General features: G+C 40.9%; 2 protein-coding genes across 2 annotated transcripts; one reads left to right on the top strand and one right to left on the bottom strand.

Annotated features, from left to right (window-relative positions):
• Nucleotides 1–690: 690 nt before the first annotated feature.
• Nucleotides 691–9,825, bottom strand: slc5a9 (solute carrier family 5 member 9). Its single transcript, XM_046301600.1, has 13 exons — nucleotides 9,647–9,825; nucleotides 9,315–9,386; nucleotides 8,945–9,049; nucleotides 8,612–8,776; nucleotides 8,418–8,523; nucleotides 8,243–8,323; nucleotides 7,865–8,070; nucleotides 4,895–5,030; nucleotides 3,077–3,184; nucleotides 2,741–2,891; nucleotides 1,923–2,091; nucleotides 1,589–1,804; nucleotides 691–1,431 (listed from the first exon to the last, which is right to left on the bottom strand). Exons 1-13 carry the CDS (start codon nucleotides 9,773–9,775, stop codon nucleotides 1,096–1,098), a joined length of 1,980 nt encoding a protein of 659 aa, XP_046157556.1. The 5' UTR covers nucleotides 9,776–9,825; the 3' UTR covers nucleotides 691–1,095.
• A 2,876-nt stretch (nucleotides 9,826–12,701) lies between these two features.
• Nucleotides 12,702–19,766, top strand: LOC123996522 (glutamate--cysteine ligase regulatory subunit-like). Its single transcript, XM_046299922.1, has 7 exons — nucleotides 12,702–13,028; nucleotides 13,738–13,806; nucleotides 17,609–17,693; nucleotides 17,827–17,883; nucleotides 18,133–18,335; nucleotides 18,426–18,540; nucleotides 18,679–19,766. Exons 1-7 carry the CDS (start codon nucleotides 12,903–12,905, stop codon nucleotides 18,846–18,848), a joined length of 825 nt encoding a protein of 274 aa, XP_046155878.1. The 5' UTR covers nucleotides 12,702–12,902; the 3' UTR covers nucleotides 18,849–19,766.
• Nucleotides 19,767–25,075: the final 5,309 nt, after the last annotated feature.

Here is a 25,075-nt window from a genome sequence, read left to right as displayed (position 1 = left end):
TTCTAGATCCGATAGTGCAGCAGTATCCAACAGGTAATATCTAACAAATTCCACAACAAAACTAATACACACAATCAAGTAAAGGAATGGGATAAGAATATAGAAGTATAAAACATGGATGTGACAGAGCAGATAAGATGCAATAGATAGTAAAGAATAGATAGTGAAGGATACAGTACATATTATATACATATGAGATGAGTAAAGCAAGACATGTAAACATTCTTAAAGTGGCATTATAAAAGTGACTTGTGTTCCATTTATTAAAGTGGCCAATGATATCAAGAATGGTAGGCAGCCGTCTCTGTGCTAGTTGTGACTGTTTAACAATCTTATGGCCTTGATATAGAAGCTGTTTTTCAATCTCTCTGTCCCAGCTTTGGTGCACCTGTACTGACCTCGCCTTCTGGATGGAAGCGGGGTGAACAGGCAGTGGCTCGGTGGTTATTGTCTTGCCTTCCTGTGACATCGGGTGTTGTAGGTGTCCTGGAGGGCAGGTAGTTTGCCCCCGGTGATGCGTTGTGCAGACATCACCACCCTCTGGAGAGCCTTGCGGTTGTCATGTTTTGTACACAGATAGCGCTGTTGGCTAGACGCACGTGCCAATACCAGTGTGAACACTCACTATTTAATGCAATATTTTTTTTGTGAGAAACCCAACAGTAGAGTTGAAAATGCGATGGAAACCCATTTAACTTGCATTTTTTATTCAGTACATGGGGAATTTAACCGCAAAAGGTATTTTATGTCCAATACATCATCACGCACAGCCTTTTATCTGTAACAAGTCCATTTGATGGAAACGCATCTATGGTAGGAAAATGTGCATATGGCTTTCATGCGGATTTTAGAATATTCGCATGAAAATCTGTCGCCAAATGGATGGAAAGCTAACTACTGACCCTGATCAAAGAGTACACATACAGATGACAGTTTTGGCAATAAAAAGTCTAAATCCCAACAACTAAAAACCACATTACCATTATTGTTTGACATTCTAATTATAAACCAATTAGCATTTTGTGTGTGATCAGTAATTCAATAAACAATATGTGATTCAACAATATCTATAATCAAAATGAGAGTTATATTAACTCAGGCAAAGTAGCCCCACATAAAGACATTGATAGAGAGTAGTATGAGGGCGTTCGCATTGCACACGTTCCGCCAGATTGGTTCTTCCTCAATGCTGGTCAGTTTTAACTCCAAGGCATTTTTCTCCTCCAGGGTTAACTTTTTCTTCTCAGGCCCAGACAGCCCACACAGCCACATTCCAGTACGCTTCCAGCATGGCCCGCCCTCCACAGCAGCCTCCTCCCCAACTCTGGGGTCAGGAGTTCTGGGTGGTGTCCTGGGCTTTGTGGTCCATGGGTCATTGAAGTCAATGCGCGGCTCCTTGCTGTGTCTTGTCCACCATGTCAGGCGATGGAGCTGCAGGGGGATTGAAGAGGGGAAGAATGAATAGGTTATAACATGTAACAAAATGTGTACATGTTCTTTTCTTTTAACTGAAATTAATCTCATAAGTAACAGCATATATTTTGCATGTCTGTTTAATGTTTATGATTAGTACATGTGGCACTCTTACATGGTGCTCTGGAATGGCTGGAGTGCAGAGGCTGACAGCAGTGATGACCAGGCCAGTGAGAGCCAGGAGGATAAGAGCAAAGTACAGGTAGTGGACATCCCTGATGAAGGCTGGCCGTATGTCTATCTCTCCACAAGATGGGGTGCCATACACAAACACCAGCACCATCTGCACCAAGCCAACAGCAAGGCCCACGATCAGACCCCAGAAGGCTCCCTGTGTTAACGGTCATCCACATTGAACGCACACACAAAGGGACAGTGTTTTGTATCAAATCTCAACAATGTGCTTTATGACATAAAAACAAATAATGGCATAAAATCCTTGATCTGACCTGCTCATTGACACGCCTCCAGAAGATGGCCATGATGAAGACAGCAGTGATGGGAGGAGCCAGGTAGCTGGTGATGGCCTGGATGTAGTCAAACAGCTGTCCACTGTTGGCTGACTGGATGATGGGGATCCACAGAATGCTGAGCACCACCATTACTAAGATGAACACCCTGCAGGTGATGACCACAAACAGGAGGTGAGGATTATTTCAGTTTAAAGTATTGTATAATGAATCGTACATAGGTTACTTTTGTTAGGAATCGTTGCCTTACTAAAATAGTTTTAATTTTGAAAAATCCTGATCAGTTTTCTAGTATGTAAATGCAACTGTATTGAGTATATACAGCATTGGACTTTGGACCAGAGGTCATGGGTTTGGATTATGGGGCAGGGAAACTTAAATTGCCTCCATAAAACAGACATCTTAATGGGATATATACCTTAAGTCTTGCATTCTAAACAAGGCAATGTTTGCAAATGGGAATTCCCACAAAACAAATAATGCTTGCTCCATCCATTTTGTATTATTGTTTGAGAAAAAAATTATATCACTTGTTATTTGGGTAAAAATGTAAAATATTGACACTTTAATTAAGCTGCCTAGATTTTGTATAATGTCTTCTGAGGTTTAGTTATGTGATTTTATACTAAGCTTATTATTCACAGGGGAGTTGTAGCACAAAATACAACAGTGCCTGGAGTAAACAAAAGCAGAACCTGAGGAAGTTGGGCATGTTCAGACACAGCTATTGTCAAACAACTGGCTTTGACTCATGTTTAGAAGACATTGCTGTACATTTCTTTAATGGCGTTACCTACCTGCCCACTACCATGAGTTCTGGCTCGGAGGCCTGTGGCCGGACCCTCTGCCAGATGTCCATGGTGAACAGGGTGCTGCTGCTGTTGAAGATGGAAGTCAGAGAGGACATGAGGGCAGCCATCATTACTGCAATCATCAACCCCCGCATGCCTGGAGAGGATAGACACAGATATAACAGATTGAAGAGTGAAATTGGGCGAGTCAGATTTAAAATACAAACATCCTCAGAAAATTATATAGACACACATACAGTGATGACATTTGAACCTTTTCAAAAATAGGATCAATAGTAAGTGTGTTTTCAGTGTGTTCACGCATGTGTGCGGATGTCTTACCAACAGGCATAAGTTCTACCACTAGTTTTGGGTAGGCAATATTGGAGCAGCCCACGGTGGCTCCACAGATTCTTTGGCACGCAATGGGGTCAACACATCCTACCTCATCTGCGGACATAAAGAGACGATACACAGTGGGGCAAAAAATTATTGTCAGCCACCAATTATTAAAAAGATGAGAGAGGCCTGTAATTTTCATCATAGGTACACTTCAACTATGACAGACAAAATGAGAAAACAAGTCCAGAAAATCATATTGGAGGATTTTTAATACATTTATTTGCAAATTATGGTGGAAAATAAGTATTTGGTCACCTACAAACAAGCAAGATTTCTGGCTCTCACAGACCTGTAACTTTTTCTTTAAGAGGCTCCTCTATCCTCCACTCGTTACCTGTATTAATGGCACCTGTTTGAACTTGTTATCAGTATAAAAGACACCCGTCCACAACCTCAAACAGTCACACTCCAAACTCCACTATGGCCAAGACCAAAGAGCTGTCAAAGGACACCAGAAACAAAATTGTAGACCTGCACCAGGCTGGGAAGACTGAATCTGCAATAGTTAAGCAGCTTGGTTTGAAGAAATCAACTGTGGGAGCAATTATTAGGAAATGGAAGACATACAAGACCACTGATAATCTCCCTCGATCTGGGGCTCCACGCAAGATCTCACCCCGTGGGGTCAAAATGATCACAAGAACGGTGAACAAATTCCCAGAACCACACGGGGGGACCTAGTGAATGACCTGCAGAGAGATGGGACCAAAGTAACAAAGTCTACCATTGGTAACACACTACGCCACCATGGACTCAAATCCTGCAGTGCCAGACGTGTCCCCCTGCTTAAGCCAGTACATGTCCAGGCCCGTCTGAAGTTTGCTAGAGAGCATTTGGATGATCCAGAAGAAGATTGGGAGAATGTCATATGGGCAGATGAAACCAAAATAGAACTTTTTGGTAAAAACTCAACTCGTCGTGTTTGGAGGACAAAGAATGCAGAGTTGCATCCAAAGAACACCATACCTACTGTGAAGCATGGGGGTGGAAACATCATGCTTTGGGGCTGTTTTTCTGCAAAGGTACCAGGACGACTGATCCGTGTAAAGGAAAGAATGAATGGGGCCATGTATCGTGAGATTTTGAGTGAAAACCTCAGCAAGGGCATTGAAGATGAAACGTGGTTGGGTCGTTCAGCATGACAATGATCCCAATCACACCGCCCGGGCAACGAAGGAGTGGCTTCGTAAGAAGCATTTCAAGGTCCTGGAGTGGCCTAGCCAGTCTCCAGATCTCAACCCCATAGAAAATTTTGGAGGGAGTTGAAAGTCTGTGTTGCCCAGCAACAGCCCCAAAACATCACTGCTCTAGAGGAGATCTGCATGGCGGAATGGGCCAAAATACCAGCAACAGTGTGTGAAAACATTGTGAAGACGTACAGAAAACGTTTGACCTCTCTCATTGCCAACAAAGGGTATATAACAAAGTATTGAGATAAACTTTTGTTATTGACCAAATACTTATTTTCCACCATAATTTGCAAATACATTCATTAAAAATCCTACAATGTGATTTTCTAGATTTTTTTTCTTCTCATTTTGTCTGTCATAGTTGAAGTGTACTTATGATGAAAATTACAGGCCTCTCTCATCTTTTTAAGTTGGAGAACTGACTAAATACTTTTTTGCCCCACTGTAGTAATACACAGTACATTAACATACTATACAACTTCTGAACAAGGGCAATACCATTGCTGTATATCTGGCAGAGGGTCCATTGCTGTATATTGGATTTAGTATAGACAAAGTGAGAACTCACTTGGGTAAAGTGCTCTGCTGATCATTCCAGGCATCACTATAAAGAACATGGGCAGGACCTTCAGGTAACCTCCCAGCACAGAGCCTCCTTTGGCATGGGACAGGTTCTTGGCTGAGAGAGACCTCTGCACTGTCACCTGGAGCAGGTTAGGACAAGGTCACTTATGTGAGGAAATATCATGCCTCTCCAAAAAGGTAGGATTCTTCATAATGGTCTACTGCAGGGGTGTCAAAGTCAAATGGACGGAGGGCCAAATAAAAAATGTAGCTACAAGCCGAGGGCCGGACTGTTCGAATGTTCATTGAAATTTTTTTAAATGACGCATATAGTCTAGTGAACCTAATTGAACCTACTGAAAACCTAACAAATATATTCCAATATGATCAGATAAATAAAGCAATATTTTCTTATGGCTCTGTCAGTAATCTTTAATTTTCAACAGACACAAAAGACAAATTTCCTTTATATAAAAATCCCCATAACATGAACATTAAATGAAAGAAACCGGTATTCAAGGCACCATCAGTAGCCTATATTTTCTATTTTAGCAAAAGTGGGCTAAATTTACTTCAAAGAAAAAAACAATAATAGCAATTTTCTATCATCCACTCAACTGAAATATTTTTAAAATATAATTGGATTGAAATACAATAAAATAAAGTGCAAAAATCTATTAATCAAAAACAACACTTTGTTTAAGGAGAAGTAACATGCAGTGAAAACAAATATTAAACTTTAACTTTTAAACTTGAACTGAGTAAAAACTCTAAATATGTGATTGCACAGTAATGTTCACTTGTTTGAGGTTGAGGGTGATACTTGGTGGTGTCCCATCTTTTCCACAAGTTCATCAATGTTCGGGGTAAGGCTCTGAGCTGAGGAAATCCTCAGAATTGAGTGGAGGTGTTCAGCAGTAAGTCGACTTCTGTGTGATGTTTTGTTCAAGTTCATCAAAGAAAACAGTTGTTCACACAGGTATGTGCTGCCAAACATAGACAACGTTTGAGCAGCCTGGATGCGCAGCTGGGGCATTGTGTCGGGGAGGAAACGGGCGAACTCCGCAGCACCCACTGCCGCATATTTTGCCCTCAGTGCATCATTGCATTGGAGGTCAATCAACTCCATTTGGAGGTTTGGTGGTGAGCTTTCCACGTCAACAGCAAATGGGTTACCGAGCAGTTCCAACCTGCTTTTTTGTGCTTCAAAGTCAGCAAATCGGCGTCGAAAGTCAGCGGCAAGCATACCTATTTTATCAGCCAACTGTGCGCTCGGGAACGCACTGGTAGAGAGCTTCTCTTTCATGGTCTGGCAGCTGGGAAAGTGGCTCAAATTTTCTTTCCGCATCTGCGTCTCCCACAGAGTCAGTTTGGTTTTAAATGCCTTCACTGTACTGTACATATCAGAGATGACACGATCCCGACCCTGCAGCTGCAAGTTCATTGCATTCAGATGACTCGTAATGTCACACAGAAAAGCCATTTCACACAGAAACATTTCGTCTCGGAGTTGTGTTGTGTCTTTCCCTTTGCTGTCCAAGAACAGACAAATCTCCTCACGAAGCTCGAAACATCTTTGAAGCACCTTTCCCTGGCTTAGCCATCGCACCTCTGTGTGATAAGGCAAATCACCATGCTCCGTTTCTAACTCCGTCAGAAATGCCTTGAACTGGCGGTGATTCAAACCTTTGGCTCTGATAAAGTTAACTGTGCGCGTGATGATGCTCATTACATGCTCCATTTTCAAGGCTTTACCGCACAACGCTTCCTGGTGTATGATACAATGATAAGCTGTCAGCTCACCTGTCGCGTTTTCCTCTTGCATCTTTTCCCGTATCTTCGCCACCAGTCCGCTCCTGTGTCCACACATCGCAGGTGCTCCGTCGGTTGTCAAACCCACGAGTTTTTCCCAAGGCAGCTCCATCTCATTTACACATCTTGACACCTCTTCATACAAATCATGCCCCGTAGTTGTGCCATGCATAGGACGTAAAGCCAAAAACTCCTCTGTCACGCTTAGGCTGGAGTCCACTCCGCGGATGAAAATTGACAACTGGGCAATGTCAGAAATGTCGGTGCTCTCATCCACAGCCAAGGAATATGCAATGAAATCTTTTCCCTTTTTCACAAGCTGCTCTTTTAGATTGATGGACAACTGGTCTACTCTCTCGGCAATGGTGTTTCTGCTCAGACTCACATTTAAAAAGAGTTGCCTTTTTCTGGGCAAACTTCGTCACAAACTTTAATCATGCAGTTTTTGATGAAATCCCCCTCCGTAAATGGCCGGGCTGATTTAGCGATCTCTTCTGCCAAAATAAAACTGGCCTTGACAGCAGCCTGGCCTTGTGATTTGGCTTTTTTGAACAGAGCCTGTCGAGATTTGAGGCCTCGTTTTAATTCCTCTGCCTTTTGTAGCCTTTGTTCCATGTCCATATTCTTGTTTTTGTCCGCGTGTTTCGTTTCATAATGTCGTCTCAGATTATACTCTTTCAGTACCGCCACACTTTCTCCACACAGAAGACACACAGGTTTTCCAGCTACCTCCGTGAACAAATACTCCGACTCCCACCTTGTTTGAAACCCCGGTTCTCAGTGTCCACCTTCCGTTTTGCCATTTTTGATGGGTATCTGAAAGTTAATTTTACTGTGATGCTGACAACTGCTGTGCCAATAAATATTGAAATGAAGCAGCCTACTGCTCGGTGCGTCACCGTTGCATTGTGGGAAATGTAGTATTGGTGCGTGTAAAAGATCTGCGGGCTGCCGGCTTGCTGCGGTCTGCGGGCCGGTTCTAATAATAAATCAAGATCATCCCAGGGGCCGTAAAAAACCTTCTCGCGGGCCGGATGTGGCCCGCGGGCCTTGACTCTGACATATGTGGTCTACTGTAACATACCTAAATAACAAGTCAAAATAACACCTTAGACGACTGTAATGCAAAATGCAAGTCAACTACAAAAGTCCCATCACATACCTGGTCAGTGCACCACACCCAGGTGGCTAGCACCGTGAGGCCAAACAGCAGACCAGGCCAGGGCAGATCCCCCGTCACTGGGTCTCTGAGGATGTGGAAGGCATCGGACCGGGGTAGGTGACATGTAGTGTTGGGCACAGTCAATGTGGGGATGGCCTCCTTGTACTGCTCCAGCAGACCCTCATACCAACCCACTTTGTCAAACGCTAAAGATAAAGTTCAAGGGTCCGTTTGAAAATGGATACAATAAATCATCCAATCACTAATTAATAAAATAATTCTATACTATTATACTAAAGTAGTTTTAGACAAATTCATATTTAGAGGTATATACTGTATACCGTTGAACTTATACTATAGAAAACATAAAAACAGTACCTATGAACATGAGTACGAATGCGCCTATCACCATGATGACCGTCTGTAAAGCATCTGTATAGATAACTGCTGTCAGCCCCCCTGGAATCAATAACAGCCAATGGTAATCAATAACAAACAATGCCATGTAATGAATGAATGAATAAATGACTGGTAGATTATGTTGAAAAGTTACCAGCTATAGTGTAGAGGGCAGTTACTAGAAGAAGCACCACTGTGGAGAGATAGAGGTCCCAGCCCAGGGACACTTGAATGAACAGAGCGCCAGAGAAGATGTCTGTCTGTCAGCAAAGGTAACAAGAATATTCAACTAGCACCCTGAATTGCAGTATGACAAATTTTAGATTTTTTTTTATATGAGCATCTTACTGATATCTTGGTGAAAATATAGAGGATGAGGGAGAGAACACTCATGTAGATTCTGATGCGCTGGCCCCCAAACCGCTTCTTCAGGTACTCTGGCATAGTTACCACACCAGCAGAGATGTAAACCGGCACAAAGATCCAACCAAGAGCAATGAGGACCCAAGCTGCCTGTGAAACATGAAAGCTTATTCTAAGCTGAAATACTGTGGATAGGTCTTCATAATAAAGGGTGTCCACCTCCTGATGGAAATATTGACAAACTGTAATAACTTGATTATCCTCTCCATTGTTTATCATCTTGGTGTTTTTTCACAATGCACTTAACATATTACTTACATTCCATTCAAACCCTCCAACAGCGATGCCTCCTGCTGCTCCAGTGCCAGCTAGTCCAATGAACAAACCACTGCCAACATTACTGGACATCAGAGAGGCCCCAATCTGAGACAGCAGAATTTTTTTTACTTCATTTTGTCCATTTTTATCTTTGGATATAGATAGCTACTATCAGTATCAACTATTTTCATCCAATTATTTAATGTTATAAAAGAAACAACGTTCCTAATTTAAAATAGATGATAATACTTAATAGTCTGGATCATAATTAACTTTTTATCTAGTTGACATACTAATTTCTTCACTAATGTTCAGTTCAATGCATAGAGTTTATTTGAGTTCAATACCATCATAATCTCAGGCTACTTACAGGCCACCATGTCATGGATCTTCCAGCCAAGAAGTATCCACCCACTGTCCCACGGTTTGCCCTGACAGAAGACTGCAATAAAGAGTTAATTTACATCATACATCAAACTATACTGTCTGTAGATATTAGTTACAGCAAATCCTTCTCAATGACATTGCTTTATACTTATTATTTAGTCAATATTTCATTTATTTGAACAACAGATTTTGTGAGAGGAAGAATTCTGATGAATTAATCTCCACAGTACAATTTCAGTGTCAGGTCATTGTACCAGTCTGCCCTCTTCATACAATGAAAGCATCCACCAGGTAATAGGAGTGTTTATTACTTACCCATATTCCCACAACAAGAACAAAGACGAAGTATACCACAACTACAACAATATCAAGAGTTTCCAAAGCAAACTTTTCCGGTAATTCAGGCACAGAAGTCGTTGTCGCAAGACTAGGTGTTGAAGTCATTTTGACAAAAACATAGAAAACCGTGTGAACTTTGAGGCTAGCATGAAGCAAGTCAATAATTAATCAGATTATCAAGACAATATGGAACCACATTCATTGGTCACATATAAACTGGAAAGTCTTCATAAATACCTATCCGATTGTAAAGGATGTTTCCTGGAAAGATTTCAGTGGTGACATTTTCCTAAAATCCATAGGATGTGTATGTGTGTGCTGTATGCTCTGTTGGGCAGCTAACAAACATAATATTATGTTCCAGAACTGGTTTGACAAGAACATTATCTGAGTTAAACAATTATTGAATAATGATGGCCAACTATATGATTATCAAGACTTCATGAGAACACAATGTTGCATTCACTCCTGAGGAGTATCAAATTGTTGTTAGAGCTGTCCCTAAAGGCGCTATTCTTCTTTTAGGAGAATATAACAACACTCCAAGTGCAACTGTTGAGGATTTTGTAGACTCAATACAGTTAGAAAGAATTGACATTTTAAACTATAAATGTAATAACATGTATATAAGGAAACTATGTCAATATGTTACTATTCCCGCTGGTAAAATGTACAGGAATGCAGCCCTAGGACAAGTGAACTGGAACAAAGTCTCATTGTTGTCTGGTAAATATTGTATATCTAATAAGGTGAAAGAAGTGTCATACAAACTCATTTATAGAATCTATCCTGTAAAGACCTTTATTATATACAGATTTAAAATAGCTATTGATAACAAATGTGTATTTTGTGGCTGTGACCCAGAAACTCTTGACCATTTATTTTGGGACTGTTCTTATGTCAGAAGATTTTGGAGTGAGTTTGAAGATTTTATTTGAAAAGAAACTACTATTAATGTTAATCTGAGAGAATCTGATAATGTTTATTTTGATCCAAATTATATGGAACGTGACTGTCACACCCTGACCTTAGTTATTTTTGTTTTCTTTATTATTTGGTTAGGTCAGAGTGTGATGTTTAGTTTTTGAATTGTCTAGGGGGTTTGTATGTCTAGGGTTTTTGTATGTCGAAGTGTTTATATGTCTATGGCTGCCTGGATTGGTTCTCAATCAGAGGCAGCTGTTTATTGTTGTCCCTGATTGGGAACCATATTTAGGTAGCCATATTCCTTGGTTAATTTGTGGGTTGTTATTCTATGTTTAGTTGCCTGTTCTGCACTAGCCATATTGCTTCACGTTTTGTTGTTTAGTTCTGTTCAGTGTTCTCTCTTTAATTAAAGAGTTATGTTCGCTTACCAAGCTGCGCCTTGGTCTCCTCTTTATGACAACAGTGACGTAACTTTCATTGTTAATTCATTTATCCATAAGATGTAGTGGGCAGAGAACAAACCCCTCTTTACATTATTTAAGATACTTTAAATATTATTTTGAAATGAAGAGTAAATGTAAAAACAAAAAGGAAATATGCACCATAAAAGTGTTAGTCTCGATATGTAATACCCATCTGTTAGGTTTATGTACTCTTGTTTGTATATTTCTGTAATTTGTATGTTGTGTTCATAATAAAAAAATATAAAAAATAATTAAACCTATGGTCACAAAATTATATATGTAGTTAAGTGAATAAAAATAATTATTTTATTACTAATATGGGATAAAGATGTACATCTACAAATAATATATATACACACACAATAATGGCAGAACAGTAAAGTTAAGTAGCTACAGCAGGCTCTATCACATCTTCCAAAACTTGCTGTAATCATCCCCTTTGAAATAGTCTTTGAATTCCACCTTCCTCTGCTTAACAGCTCCCTTCTTGGGATCCTACTTCCAGATCCTGATTTTCCTTTCTTCCTCTGAGAGTGTACTGATGTCCACATGCATCTGAAGGGATCCAACACAAAATCATCAAAATCACTCTCACAATTTGTCTGATTAGCATTCAAATGTAAGATTCCTGAATAGTCAAAAGTGGCAAAAATGTAAACTCAGCAAAAAAAAGAAACAGCCCTTTTTCAGGACCCTGTCTTTCAAAGATAATTAGTAAATATCTAAATAAATTCACAGATCTTCATTGTAAAGAGTTTAAACATTGTTTCCCATGCTTGTTCAATGAATCATAAACAATTAATGAACATACACCTGTGGAACGGCCGTTAAGTACACTGTACAAAAATATAAACTCAAAATGTAAAGTGCTTGTCCCATGAGCTGAAATAAAAGACACCAGAAATGTTCCATGCGCACAAAAAGCTTCTCAAATTTTGTGCACAAATGTGTTTATTTTTTAATTTCTGCTTTGCCAAGATAATCTATCCACCTGACAAGTGCCGGACATCAAGAAGCTGATTAAACAGCATGCTCATTACACAGGGGCACAGGGGCACCTTGTGCTGAGGACAATAAAAGGCCACTCTAAAATGTGCAGTTTTGTCACACAACACAACACAATGCCACAGATGTCTCAAGTTTTGAGGGAGTGTGCAAATGGCATGCTGACTCTGGGAATGTCCACCAGAGCTGTTGCCAGATAATTTAATGTTAATTTCTCTACCATAAACCACCTCCGATGTCGTTTTATAATTTTTGGCAGTACATCCAACCAGCCTCACAACCGCAGACCACGTATATGACGTCGTGTGGGCGAGCAGTTTGCTGATTCATAATTAATGTTACAGAAACAAGAAGATGCCACGTAGATTGGCATAATTATTTTTTTTCAACATTTTGAACGTTTACCTAAAAAAAATATTTTTCCATCAGACCTGTCACATTTTTTCACTGACATGTAAGTTACTAAGCATAAAAAGGTTGGATGGAAACCTGGTTACTGGTGGTTATTTTCATGTTGAATTAAAAATGAAATATTCTCTCTTGAAACAAGAGTACTGTACTGAACTGTAACAACATATTGGTCAAAAGGGTGCTAAATTCCACATAAATCCATGCCAGATTTTGCACACAACGCACAGTTACAAGGTGGGCGTGCTCATAGCGCTAGTTTCCACCAGCAAAATAAACTACCGGTACATATGCAATTCACAGAGGTACTGTTTTTGAAACGCGGTGAGTCCTGTCGCTAACTGCAGAATTAAATAACTGGATAAGTTGCTGGATAGCTTAAAAGGACGTTTCACTACTATATATTTACTTACAACCAAGGACACCACATGGACACTCACACCACCAGTGCTAAAGTGCTTCTCAACCATGCTACGACATTGAATCTGCACACGGGGAATTTAGTAAACCGTAGCCGTCTCAAGAAGAAATGTCCGTCTTCACCTAGTGAAGAGGTAAGACTGACCATTGACTTTTTCATAACTGGCTAGCTAATGTAAGACGTTTGAAAAGAGTGCATCACGGCTGGTCAGCTAACTGGCTAGATAATGTTGTTGCTAACTAGCTTGAAAAACCATGGCCTCGACTTAAATTAGCGCGTTTAGGTAGCTCAACAACCATGCGTTGTCTTTCCTATATCCATCCCCATTACGTCATTAAAAACGTCAGTTTGCGTTATGTAGTCTGACGTGTATGGCTGTATTGCAAGACCTGTCAGTGTCATGATTCATCTGATGATAAGATTCAAAGATGCATGAGGACATTTTAAATCAAGAAAGCCAGGATTTGTCTTGTGTAGATTATTGAAGGCCAGCTTTAATTCGGCATGGAGAACAATCAAAACGATTTCCTTGAAGCTGTGCCCAATTTGACTCTAAGAATCTCCATGTAGCGTTTAATAGTGTTGATGTTGTATAGTAAGCCATAGCTCAGGACCAGAACTTAATGCGCACATTTTCGTACTGTCCAAGTCACTAATTGCCAGCAGTGTACGAAATAATCCTATACTGTCCATGTCTGGCAATCTTTCACAGCACCATTGAGTGATCTGTAGGCATCATTGAAAGCCCTACCTAGTTACGAGGTGTTGTTTATAGCAAACATGTTAACACTTCCATTCATTTACAGTCCACTCTTAATACATAATTTTTTTTACCATTCCAGATTCAAGACTGTGTTCGCGCTACACTTAGTGAGTGGTTTGCCACGATACCACCACCAACTTCACCAACGGTTAGGCAGTTCTCTTATTTATTTATTTATTTATTTATTGATCTATATTTGCTATAAATGAATGGGCTGAAGCACAGTTTGCCTATCTGCATTTAACCTATTGGACTAACAATTAGCTAGATCCCAAATGTGATCTTTTAATCTTTTATCTAGTTAGCATTCTATTGATTTATTTAAAAAACTTACATAAACACAGTGAATATAATGTAGGCATACCTGTCAGGGTAACTTGGGGTCACCTAGGGTAACAGAAACCACTTCATGTCACCATTTACCCCCCATCCAACACATTCCCTGGTTGCTACTACTCTTGTTCAACTACGCATGTAATCTGTCACCACAATTTAAGTCACTCCTCAACAATATATAGTGGTTATTGCATTTTACCCCAAGTTACCCTACAGTTGACCCATGTTCCATTTAGTCCCACTCTCCCAATGCACTCACTGCAAACTCTGGGTTTAAAATGGTGCCGTTCACAGATATTTAGGAGTTGAGAAATAAAGTAGGAATGGAAAGCTGGGATCCCCCTCTTTTCAATAAAGGCCATTAAAACTGCTGTTTTCCCTGCAATTGCCAGAATTGTTGTGCATTGACTGCTTGTCTGAATGCATGTTTTCCTCCCTATGGCACTGATAACTTGAACACACAAGCTGACCAGGGAAATAGATAAATCAGACAACCCATAGTATAATAGTTTATCTATTCATTAGTTGTTTTGTTTGCAGAGGAAAACTACATCTGGACCGCTCTAGCATCTTCAAAGTGCTCCTCGGCAGAAATATTGTTCATGTTAGATATATATTTTTGGCCTGGTGGCAATGATTTTACCGTGGCGCAGCGCCAGAGCTAAATGACTGCAGTGGAAAAACTGGAGAGACATCACACTCCATCCACCCACTCAATACCACATACAGTGCATTCAGGAAAGTATTCAGACCCCTTCCCCCTGGACAAGGCAGCAAATCCACTGTTCCTAGGCTGTTATTGTAAATAAGAATTTGTTCTTAACTGACTCCATAATGACAAAGTGAAAACAGGTTTTTAGACATTTTTGAAAATCTTTTTTTTTAAACGGATACCTTTATTTACATAAGAATTCAGACCCTTTGCGATGTGACTCGCTAATTTGAGCTCCGGTGCATCCTGTTTCCATTGATCATCCTTGAGATGTTTCTGCAACTTGGAGCCAACCTGTGGTAAATTACATTGATTGGACATGATTTGGAAAGGCACACACCTGTCTATATAAGGTCCCACAGTTGACAGTGCATGTCAGAGCAAATACCAAGCCATGAGGTCGAAGGAATTGTTCGTGAAGCTCCGAGACAGGATTGTGTCTGCACAGATCTGGAGAAGGGTACCAAAAAATGTCTGCAACATTGAAGGGCCCCAATAACACTGACCTCCATCATTCTTAAATAGAAGATGTTTGTAACCAGCAAGACTCTTCCTAGAGCTGGCCAAACTGAGCGATTTGGGAGATAGGTCTTGGTCAAGGAGGTGACCAAGAACTCTATGGTCACTGACAGAGTTCCTCTGTGGAGATGGGAGAACCTTCCAGAAGGACAACAATCCCTGAAGCACTTCACCAATCAGGCCTTTATGGTAGAGTGGCCAGACAAAGCCACTCCTCAGTAAAAGGCACATGACAGCCGGCTTGGAATTTGCCACAAGCACCAAAAAGGCTCTGACCATGAGAAACAAGTTTCTCTGGTCTGATGAAACAAAAATGTAACTCTTTGGCCTGAATGCCAAGCGTCATGTCTGGAGGAAACCTGGCACCATCCCTACGGTGAAGCATGGTGGTGGTGGCAGTATCATGCTGTGGGGATGTTTTTCAGACTAGTCAGGATCGAGGCAAAGATGAACAAAGCAAAGTACAGAGAGATCCTTGATGAAAACCTGCTCAGGATCTCCGACTGGGGTGAAGGTTAACCTTCCAACAGGAGGACAACCCTAAGCACACAGCCAAGACAACGCAGAAGTGGTTTTGGGACAAGTCTCAATGTCCTTGAGTGGCCCAGCCAGAGCCCGGACTTGAACCCGATCGAACATCTCTGGAGAGACCTGAAAACAGCTGTGCAGTGACGCTCCCCATCCAACCTGACAGCGCTTGAGAGGACCTGCAGAGAAGAATGGAAGAAACTCCCCAAATACAGGTGTGCCAAGCTTGGAGTGTCATACCCAAGGACCGAGGCTGGAGGAGCTGCTTAAGGTGCTTCAACAAAGTACTGAGTAAAAGGTCTGAATACTTATGTAAATGTGATTATCTTGTTTTTATTGAATAAATTAGCAAAAATGGCATCTGTTTTTGCTTTGTCATGGGTTATTGTGTGTAGATTGAGGAGGATAAACTATTGAATCCGTTTTAGAATAAGGCTGAAATTAAAAATTGAAGGGGTCTGAACTTTGCGAATGCATTGTAGTTCGCCAAGCTGATAGACTTTTTTTAGCTGCAAAGCATCTGTGTTTTTAGTAATGACAAAATATATATTATTGCTATGCATACGCTTTAAAGTCTAATTTATCCACTACATGAAAGTGCTTCTATTATTTCTGAAAATTTGTTTGAACTTCTTTTGGCATTAACAACTACCTTTTGTTCTATTGTATTTTATCCATGATCAAAGAGCACCTCATGGTAAACAACTATAACCAAAGAAGCACTCCTTCTGTGTCTACCGCCTAGTTGAATTTCCCATGCATGTTTTATTACGTACATAGCTACAAAAGAGCTATTAACCCAACTTCCAAACACCGATTATCATGTTCATAATCTTTTTACCAAGTTCCCATGGTGACCAAGTGTCTACAGTATCTCTGATCAGCTCACATTTTACATCATCTAGCATTAATGAACAATACTTGTGTAACCATGGGTTACTTCTACGTGATGGCGTTCTTCTCCTGGGAAAACAAAATAGCTGTCTGACTGCAAAGAATTCCCCAGACTGATGAAAGGGAACTGTCATTTTGATCGTTCATGCAAAGTTGCCTGCGAAAGGTTCTACATGTGCTTCTGCTGTGAGGTTGGCGTAGCTTTGCCCTGTGGTATTTCTGCTAATCTGCTTCAGCACGCTCACTGAATACAGAGGGGAGAGGGGGTCTAAGCCCTAAATAAAACCTTTTTAGTTCGATGCGGTGATAGAACTATTTCACGTTCTCTTTGGAAGGGCGGGAATAGAGGGCTGTCTGAAACCATTAAGTGCGCCTCGTTGGACTTTTGATGATAGTTTGGCAGCCTCTGCCGCATATTCGGCACGGTGCATATGAAGCACGCCTCTGTTTCATGCAGCATGCCAGAGCGAGCAGTTCTTCCACTGTCGGGAGAAATGGTCATGCATATCAATATTAATTGCATGCAAATAAAGATTGCTTAGCTACAAACACAACAGCGGAAGCACATTCATGATCTCTGATTCGCAGGTGGAGGACTTCTGTGAGAGCTTATTGTTATGCCTTAAAACCTTTGCCCCCCAACCAACGAGGAAGTCTGCTGTAGTGTTGCCAGCCCGCTCTTCATTTCCATTCAGTTCGACTCGCCATAAGTTTGGGGTCTGAACTGTGCATAACGTACACAAAGCCAAAGCTTATTGGAGCATCCCTGCAATGAAATCCCACAAGATTGTAAAATAGAAATTCTGGGTTCGTATTTGAACAAAGTGGAGGCACAATTGAAGTTTCTTCTCTGGTTCTTTAAGTAATTTTAAGCTTCATTTTTGTAATTATTTTCCTTTTGACAAACTTTTGTTGAAGTTTGAGTACATGTTCTAATATTGATTTACACCTATTTATTTAGGACTTACCAGACACAATTGACTGCTCCATCCCTCAAGCTACAGAAGCAATCACACCTGAGGAGAGGGAGGAGCTGAAAGTTTCAGGTGAGTTTTACTGTTACTTATGTCTTTCATGACTATGGACATAGTGATGATATGAGACAGTAGTGTGGCATTGACATGAGAGTTGCAGAGGGGTTGTTTTTGTCATTAACATGACCATATACTTGCTTTGCAGTCAAACTATTTATTTGCGAGGCAGACCTCTCTTCAATCAAAGATGCAGTGGATAAGGGTGAGTATTACATTTGTTACAAATAAGCAAAGAACCATATTGACTCGGTGACTGCCAAAAGTCCATTTGGCATATGCGATAGTCTATAAACCTGACCATGCTGTCATATCAAAATTCAACAGACCAAAGTAGACGTTAGTATCAGTGAACTTCTGTCTGTTCCTGGACCACACCCAATTCATGTTTCCATAACCTCAACCAATTTTGTGCTTTAAGTTTTATGCTCATAAGATGGACTGTTTCTGACAGCTTGCCAGGCCCTGGCTGTTTCCCAGCTGGACTCAGTGATCATTGCGCCCCCTGCTCTGCCTGAGGAAGTGAGCCAGACCCTGGACAACCTGCAGCCTGCCTGGAGTGAACTGGAAGGTCTGGTGCAAAGCCACAAGATCGCTACCATCGGCACCTCCGACCTGGACAAGGAGCTCCTGGAGCAGCTCTACAACTGGGCCCAGGTGAGTGGTGATGTTGATGAGACCCTCAGATTGTTCTAGGATTGCTTTGGTGTATTTTGGGTTTTGAATTGTTTTTTTCTCCTGGTCTAGGTGAAACCCAGTAGTAACCAGGTGAATCTGGCCTCCTGCTGTGTGATGCCCCCTGACCTGACTGCTTTTGCAAAGGAGTTTGACATTCAGCTACTGACTCATAATGACCCAAAAGGTGAATATTCCGCTCTTGCATTTGAATTTGTGATATTTTCACTATATAATCAGATTCATGTTTTACATGAGTAGGGTACAGACAGGATGTGTGTGTGCGCTGAGGGTCAGTGAATTAACATATTGTCTCTTCCTGTAGAACTGATTACTGCTGCGAGCTTCCAGGAAGCAGTGCAGGAGAGCACTCAGGACCTGAAGGTGGCAGACTGGAGGTTGGAGTGGGTTTTGCGTTACTCCATCATAGTCAAAAGCAGGGGGATCATCAAAGCAAAAGGCTACCTTGTTCACGCAAAGAGAAGCAGCCTGTAGCATGTCCTCTGAAAACCAGTTGTTCAGATGTTATTCATGACCAATGCATTCATAGTAATGAAACCACTTACCCTTCTGCATTGCAGTGGAAGCTGTGTTTTAAAGACTGATAGGTAGCTAAACTTTTATCCAACATGGTTTCAAAGTGGATTTTTCTCCTTTTCTCCCCGCATCTACTTTATTTTGCTGTATCAAGGATTATGGGGTATTATGAAAAAATGATGCATTGGTACCACATAATTTGTATTTTAGTACAATGGCAGAATTATTCAAAAGCAGTTTAAAGGGGAAACACAGCCTCTAACCCACTATGGAAATGTCCTATGATATTTTTACATTGTAAATTTGGATCTGTTGTTAAAGCTTGAGTCATATGTAAAGTCCTAGTGCTCTCTGATGTGTATGAGCAGCTTCTACTGTATAATACTGGCACCCTCTATTGGCAATGGGGGGGATTAAGGCCTAATTACAATTGACATTTATGGTTAGTTCAGAAACTATTTTTGATTGTGTACACATTTTATTTGAAACAAATCTAGTGATACTTTATGGATGTTAGTATTGTCATGTCAAACATTTTAATATATGTTTAAAGCCCTGTACTTACTGAGAATATACTAGGACAGTGGTTCCCAAACTGTGGGGTGCGCCTCCTCGGGTTTAAATTAGTAGGCTCAGCACCTTTATTGTGTACATAATAGCACTGAAAAATTCCAGATTGGCATGGAAAATGAATTACAAGCTCTGAAGTGTCTGGATTGATAATGCCTTATTCATCATGGCTTTTCTTCCAGACATTGTCCAAAAAGTTTGATTTCTCTCTTGTACTGTAATTAAAATGTTGCTATTTTCTGTATATCATGTCCTAGAATTGGGTTTATTAAATGATGAAAGACTTAAGTGTTATTTTAAAATGAATGCGTTAACTGTAAGTGTCTCTGGATCAGTGTCTGCTAAATTACCGAAATGTGTTCAGTGTTAAGGTATAGTGCTAAGCCAGTTTTTCTCTTGAGTCAGTCAGTCACGTAATTAGCAATGTCCACTATCTGAACTTGTCGTAATTATGGCCGACTACCGACCGGGCACGGAAACATTTACTTTCTCTCTGCAATCGAGAGGGGGGGGGGCTAAAGTGTTTTCCCTGCCAGGTGGGGTGGCCACTCAACCAAATCTCACTTAGGGCCCCCAAAGGCTAGGGCCAGCCATGATTCAGTTACCTAACCAAGGCCCCCTAAACGCCTATACTCCCATCTAATGATTAACAGAGCTGCAAGAGTGCATGCTCCTGTGGTTTGCAGTTGCAGTAAAACATTTTAAAGTATATATCTATAAATAGTACCAGTCAGAAGTTTGGAGACACCTTGAGGGTTTTTCATTATTTTTACTATTTTCTACATGGTAGAATAATAGTGAAGACATCAAAACTATGAAATAACATATGGAATCATGTAGGCTCCCGAATGGCGCTGTGGTCTAAAGCACTGCATCTCAGTGCAAGAGGTATCACTATAGTACCTGGTTTGAATCCAGGCTGTATCACATCTGCCTGTAATTGTGAGTCCCATAGGGTGGTGCACAATTGGCCCAGTGTCATCTGGATTTGCCTGGAGTAGGCCATCATTGTAAATTACGAGTTTGTTCTTAACTGACTTACCTAGTTAAATAATGGGTACACTTTTTTTAAATAATAAATGTAACCAAAAAAGTGTTAAACAAATCAAACATTTGAGATTCTTCAAAGTAGCCACCCTTTGCCTTGATGACAGCTTTGCACATGCTTAGCACTCTCAACCAGCTTCATGAGGTGGTCACCCGGAATGGATTTCAATTAACAGGTGTGCCTTAAGTTCATTTGTGGAATTTAGCCCTATTTGGTAAAAGTCCAAGTCCATATGTCAAGAACAGCTCAAATAAGCAAAGAGAAACGATAGTCCATCATTACTTTAAGACATCATTCAATGCAGAACATTTCAAGAACTTTAAAAGGTTCTTCAAGTGCAGTCGCAAAAACCATTAATGATGAAACGGGTTCTCATGAGAACCGCCGCAGGAAAGGAAGACCAAGAGTTACCTCTGCTGCAGAGGATAAGTTCATTAGAACTGCACCTCAGATTGCAGCCCAAATAAAGTTCAAATAACAGACACATCTCAACATCAACTGTTCAGAGGAGACTGCGTGAATCAGGCCTTCATGGTCGAATTGCTCAAAAGAAACCACTACTGAAGGACACCAATAATAATAAGAGACTTGCTTGGGCCAAGAAATCCATGAGTAATGGACATTAGACCAGTGGAAATTTGTCTTTTAGTCTGATGAGTCCAACTTTTAGATTTTTGGTTCCAACCACCGTGTCTTTGTGAGACGCAGAGTAGGTGAACAGATGATCTCTGCATGTGTGATTCCCACGTGAAGCTTGGAGGAGGAGGTGTGATAGTGTTTTGCTGGTGACACTGTCTGTGATTTGATTTAGAATTCAATGTACACGTAACCAGCATGGCTACAACAGCATCCTGCAGCAATACGCCATCCATGGCTGTGTAAGGGCTATTTGACCAAGAAGGAGAGCGAAGGGCTGTTCAAATCAAATCACATTTTATTGGTCACATACACATGGTTAGCAGATGTTATTGTGAGTGCAGTGAAATTATTGTGCTTCTAGTTCCGACAGTGCAGCAATATCTAACATGTAATCTAACAATTCCACACAACTACCTAATACAAACAAATATAAGTACAGGAATGGAATAAGAGTATAAACATAAATATATGGATGAGCAATGACAGAGCGGCATAGGCAAGATGCAATAAATGGTATAAAATACAGTATATACATATGAGATGGGTAATGCAAGATATGTAAACATTATTAAAGTGGCATTATTAAAGTGACTAGTGATCAATTTATTAAAATGGCCAATGATTTCAAGACTGTATGAGATGGGTGAACATGATTACTCCAGAATCACTATTAATTTATTATAGATCATATAAAAACAAGTATCTTTGACACATCCCCAAGGAATGAATGATAAACTTGACTATTCTCACTTGAGTACTTTCATTAAAAAAAAACAATCGGTTTACGTTCCTCAGCATGCATCGCGATTCGATGTCTTGCTGACTTTGGGAACACGTGTCGGAAGTGAGACAGAAAAGCGCGAGCATGTGTGTTCCCCAACGAAAACATACCCTGATGAATCCTCTGGAGTTACGGTACGTTTTAATTGTGCGATTATGGGTATATTCAATTCCAGGGGCCCTATTGGCATGGGAAACATATGTTAACATTGCCCAAACAGTGAAGTAGATAATATACCAAAGTGAAAAGACAATAAGAATGAACAATAAACATTACACACAAGTTCCGTTAATGCTCACGTGGCAGCAAGCTAGCAGAGCAAGCAGTCCCGCTCTGGTTTGCTTTGCAGTGAATCTTAGAAAGAACACGAGTTGCTAGTGTATAAGCACTTGTTCTTTTACAAGGCAAGCAGTTGTGTATACATCATTACGGTAATGCCATTTCCACCGAAGTAGTCACAAATTGGTCCTGCCTGTAGAGTTTGCAGTTAAGGGCAATCCCATAGTAAGGGAATTACACTATACTTGCAAATCGAGTGAATTAAGAAGGATTTTTTTGTCATTCCAGTTGTACTTGGTCTGATATACCATGGCTTTCAGCCAATTCGCATTTAGGGCTCAAACCACACAGTTTATAATTGTAAATAAATCCAGTTTGGATGTGCATGACTATAGATCCTACAGGAGAGTTTCAGTGGTGAATTTCGGACAGGATCTTGAGGATCTCTGCAAGAAACATGGAGACTATTTTCTGGCGATTGTCTTGATGTGCCAGATGTTGACTACAAACGGTTATAAATGGCCTATTTGCGAGGTTTACATAATTCAATAGAAATCAAATCGGGATTTAGAATTTGCAATTAAATTTCCCCATGGTTTGCTGAGCTAGATACAGGTAGCCTATAGGCCAACATCTAATTTCAGGGAAAAGTCCACAATGAAACTGTCATTACATTCGGAGAATGATAGAGGGTAGTGCTTACGGCCCAGTACATCACTGGGACCAAGCTTCCTGCAATCCAGGACCTATATAATAGGGCGTGTCAGAGGAAAACCCATAAAATTGTCAAGACTCCAGCCACCCAAGTCAGACTTTTCTCTGTTCTATGGAAAAGGACTGTCTTTGTAATGACCAATCTAAATAGCCTACCTACAACTGGTAAAGGTATCATGATGTGTGCGCATGCTACTTGGTTTCTGTGACTGCTGCGGCACTTTCTCAACCAGTACCCGTTAAATGTTTGGACACAACTACTCATTCAAGAGTTTTTATTTTTACTATTTTATATATTGTAGAATAAAAGTGAAGACATCAACTATGGAATCATGTAGTAACCAAAATAAATGTTAAATAAATCACAATATATTTTAGATTCTTCAAAGTAGCCACCATTTGCCTTGATGACAGCTTTGCACACTCTTGGCATTCTCTCAACTAGCTTCATGAGTTAGTCCCCAGGAATGCATTTCAATTAAGAGATTATAACAGAACATGGTCAAGATGTTCAAATGTTCATAAATGACCAGCATGGTCAAATAATAGGTCTGGGACAGGTAGCACGTCCGGTGGACTGGGGACAGCAAGGAGTCATCATGCCAGGTAGTCCTGAGGCATGGTCCTTGGGCTCAGGTCCTCCCAGAGAGAGAAAGAAAGAGAGAATTAGAGAGAGCATAAGACAGGAGAAGTACTCCAGATATAACAAAAACTGACCCTTGCCCCCCCGGCACATAAACTACTGCAGCATAAATACTGGAGGCTGAGACGGGAGGGGTCAGGAGACACTGTGGCCCCATCCGATGATACCCCGGACAGGGCCAAACGGGAAGGATATAACCCCACCCACTTTGCCAAAGCACAGCCCCCACACCACTAGAGGGATATCTTCAACCACCAACTTACCATCCTGAGACAAGGCCGAGTATAGCCCACAAAGAACTCCGCCACGGCACAACCCAAGGGGGGGAGCGCCAACCCAGACAGGAAGATCACATCAGTGACTCAACCCACTCAAGTGACGCTCCCCTCCTAGGGACGGCATGAAAGAGCACCAGTAAGCTAGTGACTCAGCCCCTGTAATAGGATTAGAGGCAGAGAATCCCAGTGGAAAGAGGGGAACCGGCCAGGCAGAGACATTGCGGTATTATATTATCAGTAGATTTGGATAGAAAACACTTTGAAGTTTCTAAAACTGGTTGAATGATGTCTGTGAGTGTCACAGAACTCATGGCAGGCTAAAACAAAATAAAATAATCCAACCAGGAAGTGGAAAATCTGAGGTTTTTAGTTTTTCAAGTCATTGCCTATCGAATATACAGTGTCTATGGAGTCATATTGCACTTCCTAAGGCTTCCACTAGACGTCAACAGTCTTTAGAACCTTGTTTGATGCTTCTACTGTGAAGGAGGGGGGAATAAGGGCTGATTGAGTCAGGGCTCTGCCAGAGTGCCATGAGCTGATCACGTGCGCTCACATATTCTCAGTCACGACCTGCGTTCCATCACATTTCTACAGTCAAAGGAATTCTCTGGTTGGAACATTATTCTCCGGTTGGAACATTATAAAATCCAATCTGTAAGTGCCCCAGGTTTTGAAAGCGCTGCGTTCCAATGACTCCCTATTCAGCTGTGAATGCACCATCAACGAGCTTACGCTTTCTACGTATTCCCCAAGGTGTCTACAACATTGTGACGTAGTTTTACGCATTTCTGTTGAAGAATAGCCATAGGTGGCCACATTGCGTAAGTGGTCACATGGTGGCTCCGAGAGAGATTCTTGCGTGAAATACAGAAGTAGCCATTATTCCAATCGGTCCTAGTGAAAAATGAATTGTCCCAACGGATATATTATCGAATAGATATTAGGAAAACACCTTGAGGATGGATTCTAAACCACGTTTGCCATGTTTCTGTTGATATTATGGAGCTAATTTGGAATATTTTTCTGGGTTGTGGTGACCGCAATTTCGGGCGATTTCTCAGCCAAACATAAAGAACAAACGGAGCTATTTCGCCTACTAAAATAATATTTAGGGAAAAAATGAACTTTGGCTGTCTACCTGGGAGTCTTGTGAGTGAAAACATCTGAAGTTCATCAAATGTGAACGATTTAATTTGATTGCTTTTCTGATTTCTGTGACAAGGTTGCCTG

The sequence above is a fragment of the Oncorhynchus gorbuscha genome, linkage group LG15, assembly GCF_021184085.1.
Source record: "Oncorhynchus gorbuscha isolate QuinsamMale2020 ecotype Even-year linkage group LG15, OgorEven_v1.0, whole genome shotgun sequence".
Taxonomy (NCBI): domain Eukaryota; kingdom Metazoa; phylum Chordata; class Actinopteri; order Salmoniformes; family Salmonidae; genus Oncorhynchus; species Oncorhynchus gorbuscha.
This window is presented reverse-complemented; position numbering and strand designations above follow the sequence as displayed.

Excerpts from the sequence above, each read along its gene's own strand:
- slc5a9 (XM_046301600.1), bottom strand. The coding sequence starts at position 9,775 with ATGACTTCAACACCTAGTCTTGCGACAACGACTTCTGTGCCTGAATTA. Across the intron at positions 8,524-8,611 it reads ATATTTTCACCAAGATATCA|ACAGACATCTTCTCTGGCGC; the intron begins GTAAGATGCTCA and ends CTTTGCTGACAG. Across the intron at positions 2,092-2,740 it reads GAACTCATGGTAGTGGGCAG|GGTGTTCATCTTAGTAATGG; the intron begins GTAGGTAACGCC and ends CATCACCTGCAG.
- LOC123996522 (XM_046299922.1), top strand. The coding sequence starts at position 12,903 with ATGGACACTCACACCACCAGTGCTAAAGTGCTTCTCAACCATGCTACG. Across the intron at positions 13,029-13,737 it reads CGTCTTCACCTAGTGAAGAG|ATTCAAGACTGTGTTCGCGC; the intron begins GTAAGACTGACC and ends TTACCATTCCAG. Across the intron at positions 18,541-18,678 it reads GACTCATAATGACCCAAAAG|AACTGATTACTGCTGCGAGC; the intron begins GTGAATATTCCG and ends CTCTTCCTGTAG.